The following is a 9,144-nucleotide window of genomic DNA, read 5'->3' on the forward strand; positions in this document are numbered from 1 at the left end:
GCTCTCCAAGTCAAACAGTGAAAATGGTAAGTCCAAAATTTCTTTTTATAAGTTTTGAAAATGCAAATTTTTTTCAAAATTTTATTTTGTTTGGTTTCATGTCACTTTTAACTTGGGAGCTTGGAATGTCGAGATTGGGTTGTTTTTCAGGACATTTTGGACATTTTTCGACGGTTCAAGACGGTTCCATGACTGCTGACCCGTCATGGCAGGTATCGTGTTCTCACTGGCATATAGGTTAGGGACACCATTTTTCCGTTGCATTATGTATACTAGCCTCCATTTGACCGATACATCTGCCGTAGGGTCGACCCCATCATGTTATGGTTCGTAAGCCATTTTCACTCGCCGATTCTTTAAATCATGACATGATGGTAGAGCCATCCTTTTACATGGGCATCCTAGTTAGCACCTCACTGACATTTGTTGCCCATGCTGCTTCGTTTTGAGTAGGCTCGGGAGTCCTCTGTAGTCCCGCCATGACTTATGCGTTGAAGACTCATTCTTCTTTGCTTCTTCGCTTCGTTCTGGCCTTATACCCTAGAGGCTCCTATGTGTGTTGAGTTGTACTTCTGCATTGCATGTTGACCATTTGCACATTTTGGCCTATAGCCGGCTTCACTTAGACTCGTGTTTAAGCCAACTTTTGACCATGACGTCTGCAAAATCAACCTTGCATACCCTTGACTTCTGCAGCTTGACATACCCAGATCCGTGGAAGGAACTTACCTCTGAGTGTCACCGACCAATTTTTCACCTCCCTGCATTGAGCATAGGAACGTTCCTTTCCTAGGAACTAGATCATCTGTTTCACTGACACTCATTCTTTCCACTGTACCATAGCATTCTTTTATTCTTTTTCTGGCTTATCAGAAAAAGACAAAAAAAATTAAATATTCCAAAAAAGAGCGGGAACAGGGACATTATTTCCATTTATTGTTGGCAGCTAGAGTCAGTCGTGTCGCCCTTGAACAAAGCACTCAAAACAAAGTCTCCTCCGCATGGGTGGGATTTAGTTTGACTTAGGTACGCCATAACCTTGTTATCAAGTCAGTTCTCCCCCAATTGGTTATCTCTTCCAATCATATGGAGGGTTCGTTCGTGCCTCCTGCATGACGAACTTATACAGATTCATCATATGCTGCCACATAGTCACATTGAGTCGTGCTTTTGTTCAAGGGAAGTTAGCCTGAGTCGGCCTTTCTGAGGTGTCTCTTGACTCATTTTTCAGTCGGCCATCCCTGGTTGTCAGTGTCATGTCTATCATCACATCAGTTATATTGGTCCTTTACTCTTGCCGGTTTGAGAAGGTCCCCATTGACTTCTTGCTGGCGGGTCTTGTCCTTATCGACGACGACACCTTGCTCTGAGGACAGGCCTAGAGCCGCACCCTGGCCCTATTTTCATTATTGATAGGTCACCTTGTGCTCAGCATCGATCAGTATCATGGGTCTTTGACTGAGTGGTTTCCCTTGTGTTCGACATCAGCATACATTATCACACATTGGGATTCGTGCAGTACCTTGGTTTCCATTTGACCCTATTGGTGGATACCTCGCCTCTGTGTCGGCTTTCATTATTGGTTGGTTCAGAGGGTTTCTGCCGTGCGCTAGCCACATCTTATGTACGCCGGAAACGTACTTCGGTTGGGTTACTACATCTTTTTCGTCCGATTCCTTCCACATTATTGGCCTACGGGTTACACTCGCGCTAGATTGATGGAGGATGCCTTAATGCCTTCCTTCTAGCGGATCTTTCCCTATCGACTCCGACTCATTGCTCTGGGGCAAAGATCTAGAGTCCATTTGGCAGTACCTTGGGGTTTGCAGTCATTAGTGGCAGATTCCTCGCTATCGACAGTGGGAAACCATCATTGTCTCCTGATTGATAGATTCTTACAGGTGTTCGACTTCAGCTCATCTATTCACACTTGTTAGATTGTACTGGGTACCTTGACGCTCATTATCATTATCGGTGAGTAGTCTCGCGTTTGTTAACGGTATACATCAATGACCAGTAATCAAACGATTTCTCACATGGTCGACTTCAGATCATTTATTCCCATGATGTAGAAATGTACCACGGCGTTCGGTGAAGACCTCAGGTTGTATCAGCATTCATTGGTTCACTTGACAGTTGCTCCTGTTACTGCTAGTTGATACCACTCCACCTTATATGTTGCAGTCAGTCATGGCGACATTCTATATGCTGGCACCTGAGTTTGCAGTGTAGTACCATCCTGTTCCATCATGTTCAGTCGGTACCTTATGGGATCAGTCTTTGATATCAGTGATCCGTTGCATCTTTTAGCATCATTGACAGTCTTATATGTGATATTCAGACATGTACTTACTCATTATGATCAGATGATCCATTATGTATTTTCCAGTCATTTATACTTGTATACTTAGTGGATCCGCTTGTACTTGATATGCGGACATGCTTTACTTTTCCTGAGCATGGGTATGCCCGCCTCAGACAGTGTTTCTTTCTGATCTCCTTTCGGTGGCTTGGCAGGCTGAATTCTGGTGAAGTCCTCCTCGGTTTTTCGGCAGAGTTCCTTTCCTTGTACTTACTTAATATATTTCGGCCATCATGTTCCCCTTCTAACCTCATACATTAGGGGGCATCTGTTATAGCTCCAAATCTCACTCTTATGGTTTGTGATGTTGCACTTATGGCCTAGGGCAACCCCTCCTTCCAGACCTGGTCCAAAAATTTAAAAAACAGTGTTTTATTCCCTATACGCGACATTTCCCTGAGTTAAACGCGTGTACACGCAGGTCTGTCATACCCAACCCGCGTGTATCTATTAAAACACTTAAAAAAATAATAAATTCCTCTTTTTCGGGTGGAGATCACGGGTTTTACCTGCTGATCACCTGTTAGTGCCCGTGGCCCAACTGTTCCCAACCAACTCCTAACTAAAAAACTACTTTGGAGATGGTATAAAAAGACATCAAAGGGAAGGCCAAAGGAGAGAGAGAAAGGAGAGCAAGATTATTATGCTGAGATTTTCCCCTTAGACCAGGTCTGAAGTCCTTGGTGCTTTCTGCACTTCCCCCATTTTGCATAGGTAACCCTTGTTTCCATGTGTATTGGTGATCATTTATCCTTGATATCATCATTGAGTAAGACTTGGAAGGAGCTCTTGTTGGAGGCTTGAGGCTGGAATGAATCCGGGAGGAAGCTTTGCTTGGAGCCTACTGAAGGTGTTCAGGTGATATCTTTCCGTTATATGTACTTTATTTGCCTTTATATATAAAGAAACACGTCTTTGTTCCCGAAATAATCTTTCTTTATGCTTATGAGATTCTTGTTTTGAATTCTTATGCAAGTGGTTACTTAAAGATTTTTATAACTAACTTTATAGCATAAAGATGGTTTATACATAAGTATCTGTACATGTACTGTTGTGTTCTTTGATTTGTTTGTCTTGCAGGTCAAAGGAAGAAGAAGGGAACTCCAAGAAGGGTTTGGACCCTAAAGGCCTTCTCGAACGTAGGACCTTAGGTACGTACCCTAAACATTAGAATTTGCTTAAAAGTAAAAATGATGGCTGTGTGTGTGTTTCTTTGAATAAGCAATTTTCAGTCTGGTAGAGTCTTAGCCCAAAGGACCCTAGGGGTACTTTCCCTTCAACCACACGTGTAGATTATCTCATCATGTTTTTATTGGTAAATTAATGAACAATGTATCTATGACCTAATGGATGAAATGGTAGTTGACATGTTGAGGCATCAATGTTTCTTAGTGATTCTTAGCTAAGTATGAGACCCCTATGCTCAGATATGTTATTTACACTTGTAGATTACATATTCGTGATATGTTTGATGAAATGTTTGTCATGGCTAGTAGGGGTCTAATCAAGGTCTTATTCAAGTAATTTCATTTGTATTGTCATTTCTCTGTTATTTTACTATTTTTAAGATGTCATTCAATTTTTGGTAGTGACCTGGGATCTGGGCCTGAAAAAGTGGCTCAAATCCTGGGGACGCTGGCACAACACTGTGCAAAATAGTCCCTAGATGCTGGCTTGCAGGTATGTGAGAGCATCCATAGGTCCCTGGACGCTGGCATGCCCATAGCATGAGAGTGTCCAAAGGTCAAGTTGTCCAAAATCTCAGTGGGACCCAGGGGTTGGTTGGCAGAAAGGTTGGATTGGTTCCTAAGGGTCCTAATGTTGATGTTGAATGTATGTATGGTGTGTTTTTGTCGGTTCCACTTCCTTAACATTACTTAGGAGGTTGAATCATATCATAGTGGCCTCTCGTCGCATGTTTACCCTGGTTTTCCGGTTGCTTGGGTAGATGTGAGAGGAGGGTGTTATGGTGGAGGTGACAAATTACCTTTTTGACTAAAAAAAATTGTTGAATTGAGGCTTTTGTGATCCATATCAAGTTTATGAGAGATTTTTTGGCGTAAATCACATGATATTTCATTTTTTGATGCGTTTCAAACCAACTAGTGTGGTTCATCGTCAGGACAAGTTGAAGAATCAGACCCAGCTTTCAATTTGAAATTTACTGTCTTAGATAGGTGAAGGATAGCTCCACCCCCACAACCTTCAGCATTCACAGAGCCATCAAAGTATGCCCAAGGATGGTTCTTGTCGATATTTTTGGGGACAATGATGTGGGGGGGGGGGGGCGGGTCTTTGTCATCAGGGATTGAGTCGTAGATGGCTAAAATATTGTTGCACAAAGTAGCACCCAGTATGTTTTTCTCCTGAAAAATTCTGAAGTTTTTGATGGTCCAGATGCCCCAACAAATGATAGGTGGCAATTTTTTTTGTTTTTGATTGGCAGATTTTGCCCACCAGGACTCCCAGGCCTCTTTAATGTTTCTGTCGGACCAAAGACATGGAAAGTTTTGCCCGCGGGTGATCAAGTTCCAAAACTCAGCTGAAATAGGACAGTGTAGAAACAAGTGATCTGTGTCCTTTGTGGCAGAGTTGCAGAGGCTACATCTAGATGGCCCATGAATGTTGCGCTTTGATAGGTTATGTTCTGTGGGGATTTTGTTGGAAAGGATAGACCAGAGGAGCAGTCTAGTTTTATGGGGAGCTTTCAGCTTCCATATAGAACTCCACCACCAATCCTGCGGTCCAGTTGCCTGAGTTTCCATAAGAGAAGCAAACCCAACTTTTGGAGTGTAGATACCATTTTTTGCCTTGGCCCAAATGAGTCTATCATCTCTGCCAGTGATCTTTACATTTGCTTCCTCCAGCCCACCAACAAAACCCGACCAATCCGCTCTCCATCTGTCTCTGATGCCGAGGGTGTCAAAGTGTTTCCAAAGTCTGTTAGGATCATCAGCCTAGCCAACTTCTTGTATGTGAGCAAGGAGGGAGTATCCCACCTCACTGAGCTCCCTTCTCATGTCCTGAGGGAGGATGTGGGCATTTCCGTTGCCAACCCAGGGGTCGGCCCCAATTCTTATTTGTGTGCCAGTCCCCACTTTCCAAGCCAGACCAGATTTTATGATGTTCATGGAAAGGATTACTGTCTTCCAGATATTGGAGGCCCCTTTGTGGTGGTGTTGTGTGCTACGGAGCCAATCAAGGGTGGACTGAGGGAAGATATATTTGTTATAAATTACTTCAATCCAATGGCTGTTTAACGAGATGATGTGCCAAACTAGTTTTGCGCCCAGAGTCTTTGCAAAGTTTTGGGGGTCCTTTAACCTCCAGCCACCCCACTTTTTTGGTTTGGCTATCCTTTCCCAATTAACCCAGGCGAAAACCTTACCCTCAGATTTTCCCCGCCAAAGAAATCGGCTGCAGATCTGTTTGATTCTATGGAGGATGCCTTTTGGGATCCAGGCCAGTGACATCCAGTACACCGGGATAGCCTCAAGAACTGATTTGATGAAAGTGAGCCTCCCAGCCCTAGAAAGCCATCTCTGTTGCCAAATGTTTATGCGTCTTTCGATCTTTGCTATCAGCCAGGCCCAATCTGCAATTCGGTATCCGTTAGGCTTGAGACGGAACCCCAGGTATCTTAAACCAGCATCCAAATCTTGTCTCACAAAAGCGAAATGTTGGGAGGCAAATCGTTGCTCATTTGGATGGCAGGAGCTGAAAGAAATTGTTGATTTTGCAGTGTTCGGCTCCATTCCTGTAGCTTTACAAAAAAGAGTTAAGAATGTCTTGAAAGTGGTGGAGTCACTAAGGGACCCATTTAGAAAAATTAGAATGTCATCTACAAAAAGAAGGTGAGAGATAGTGGTCCTGTCACTGATTATAACACCCCTTAGGGTATTGTTGTTTCGAGCTGAAGATATAAGTCTGTTGAGGCCTTCCATTATCAGCAAGAATAAGAGAGGGGAGAGTGGGCAGCCCTGTCGGAGCCCTCTTTCGGCATGGAAAAAATTTGAGGCTGCACCATTAATCAGGACGCTGAAAGAGACCCCAGTGAAACAACAGCCCACCCATTTGATGAACTAGCGGGGAAACCCAATGTGAGTTAACATGAGTTGTAGATAGGTCCAGTTGACCCTGTCAAAAGCTTTTGACAAATCAATTTTCAGAATGGAAGCTTTTTTCGATTCAGATTTTATTGAATGTAGCATTTCCTGTGCTGTGCTGATAGCTTCCTGAATGTGACAGTGACTAAGGAACGCAAATTGTTCCTTGGAGATCATCCTTGAAAGAATAGGCTTTATGCGAAGAGCAATGATCTTGGAAAAAATCTTATAAATGCAGTTGCAGAGTGAGATAGGTCTATAGTCATCAAAAGATTGAGGATTGTCCACTTCAGGTATGAGGGCTAGGAAGGTGGAGTTAAAAGCTTCAGGCATGGTCCCAGAGGTGTGGAAATCTTCTGTAGCCAGTAAGAGGTCCTGCCCAATGAGATCGAAAAAAGCTGTAAAAAATTCGATGGGCCAGCCGTCTGGGCCCGGACTTTTATCTTTTCCCATGCTCTTAAGAGTGGCCTCCAGTTCTTCGAGGGAAATGGGGGAATTCAAGATCTCCTTATCCTCCTCTTCTATGAAGAGAGGGACTGCTTCAGTAACTTTGAGAATTTCGGCTATGTTGGCTTCCCTGGGGCTTTTGTAGATACCAGAGAAGTGACTGACCCTAAGATCGGCCAGTTGAGTGAAAGAGGTGGCTTCTCTTCCATTTTTGTCCCTTAGAGCCTAGATGGTGTTGATATTCCTCCTTCCTCTGGCGTACTACTAGGAAAACTTAGTATTTTCATCACCTGCTTTTAGCCAGGTCGCCCTACTCTTGAGCCTCCAAGTCTCTTCATCTCTTTGAAGAATTTTGATTTTTTCCTTTTCAAGCTTGACCAAATGTTCTTTTGATTTTGAAGTGGAGTAGCTCATCAGCCCCCGGGAGTCGAGGTGGGCCAACTCAGCCTCTAATTTGGCCAGATCCTTTTCCTCCTCCTGTTTCGTGGTCCTGATCGAAGCAATTGTTTCTTGTTTAAGCTGATTTAAATTATGAGTAATAGCAGCCCCAGGTGAGATCCCATCTTCTCTGTTATAGTGGGTCCAAATCCTTTTAACCAGGTCATGAAAACCAACTTCCCCTAGCCATGCATCATTGAATTTTAAGGGGGAACCCGGTTTCTTGGCCTCGTCATCCAGATCCAGGAAAATAGGGGAGTGGTCCGAGATTCCCCCAGAGCCAACCCAATGCCGAATGCGACCAAGCCTGTTTAGGAGTTGGGGTTTGATGAGGAAGCGGTCAAGACGACGGGCCAGGGCATGAATGCTGACTCGGCGATTCCTCCAGGTAGGCATTTTCCGGGCAGAGTCGAGACTTAGTAGGTCATGGTCATCCAGCAGTTTCTCAAAATAGCCAGTGAGGGCATCTGATTGGGCCCTGTGTCCCCAAGATTCAGCCATCCCCAGGGAAAAGTTAAGATCTCCCCCAATGATGATATCATTAGCCTGCATGAAGTCCTGTTGGAGCAGATTATCCTAGAAGGCCTCCCTGTGGTGGCAAGGTCCGTAGATGTTTATAATCCTCAGAGCAATGAGGGGGGAGTTTGAGGTAATATCCACACCCAAAAAACCCTGCCCACCCCAAGCGTTGCTAATTTTGACTGTGATTCTGTTGAAACCCAGAGCAAGACCACCCGAGCGGCCTTTGGCATCCAGGAAGAAAAAGGCCCAGTTGGGCAAAAAAAATTTAAGAGTGTTGTGGATCAGCTGCCCATCACCAAGTGTTTCTTGTAGCATTATGAAATCCAGCTTATGGGAGTGGCAGAGTCTTTTAAGAGCTAGTTTTTTGTCGGGGCTGGGAATCCCCCTGCAATTTAGGGAAAGACCTTTCATGGATTCATAGTGGCAGGGTTCCCCTTTGCTCTAAGAACCTAATCGATGGGAGTTTGAATGCCTGATGCCACTTCTAGACTGGCTTGCTTGATGGCTTTGGAGATACGGGATTGTCTGCCCCGAGGGGCTTTTGGGGGAGGGTGGGGGTTATAGGGTCATACTCCAATCTGAAGGCATGGGGGGGGGGGGGGGGGGGGTGGGGTGGGGGGGGAATGGAGCGCAGGTTGTATCAGTGGGTAGAATCGGAGGTCGAGGCCCCAGGGGATTCCCTGACAGGGTGATGACCAAGGGTACAAGGGGAGGGAAGGGAGGGGGGAGGGGCTAATATCACCTGGCAATTTACTTGGCTTAGCTTGGATTTTATAAAATTTTATTTTATTTATATATCTATATATATATATATAATTAATTAAATTAATAGTTAGCTAAAAAGGTCTTAACTATTTAATGAAAATATATAACATAATATTAGAAACTATTTATATATGGATAAATGAAATTACACAGAGGTAATAACTATTTTATAAAAAAAATTATTATTATATATATATATATATATTTATTTATTGAATTAATAGTTAGTTAAAAAGGTCTTAACTATTTAATGAAAATATATAAATATATAAATATTATAAACTATAATAATTTAAATATTTAGATTTAATTAATTGTTTATTTAATTGTTAAATCATAGATTAATTTCAATATTAAAGTAATTATTTTTCCTTTATTATAAAATGCTACTAAAATACCTTATTTAAAGAACAAAGGCCAAAGGATACAAGAATAAGCTATAAACGAGGGAGGGGAGGAAGGGAAGAAAACGACTAGGAAGAGAGCGCTGGGACACAGTAATTA

The 9,144-nt window shown here is 43.2% G+C and overlaps 1 protein-coding gene across 1 annotated transcript; it reads right to left on the reverse strand.

Moving 5' to 3' along the window:
- Positions 1-7,179: 7,179 nt before the first annotated feature.
- Positions 7,180-7,854, reverse strand: LOC149232158 (uncharacterized). The gene has a single exon (XM_089381845.1). It carries the CDS (start codon positions 7,852-7,854, stop codon positions 7,180-7,182), a length of 675 nt encoding a protein of 224 aa, XP_089237971.1.
- Positions 7,855-9,144: the final 1,290 nt, after the last annotated feature.

The sequence above is a fragment of the Pinus tabuliformis genome, chromosome J, assembly GCF_031772625.1.
Source record: "Pinus tabuliformis cultivar Carrire ecotype Pingquan chromosome J, CPIR1, whole genome shotgun sequence".
Classification (NCBI taxonomy): domain Eukaryota; kingdom Viridiplantae; phylum Streptophyta; class Pinopsida; order Pinales; family Pinaceae; genus Pinus; species Pinus tabuliformis.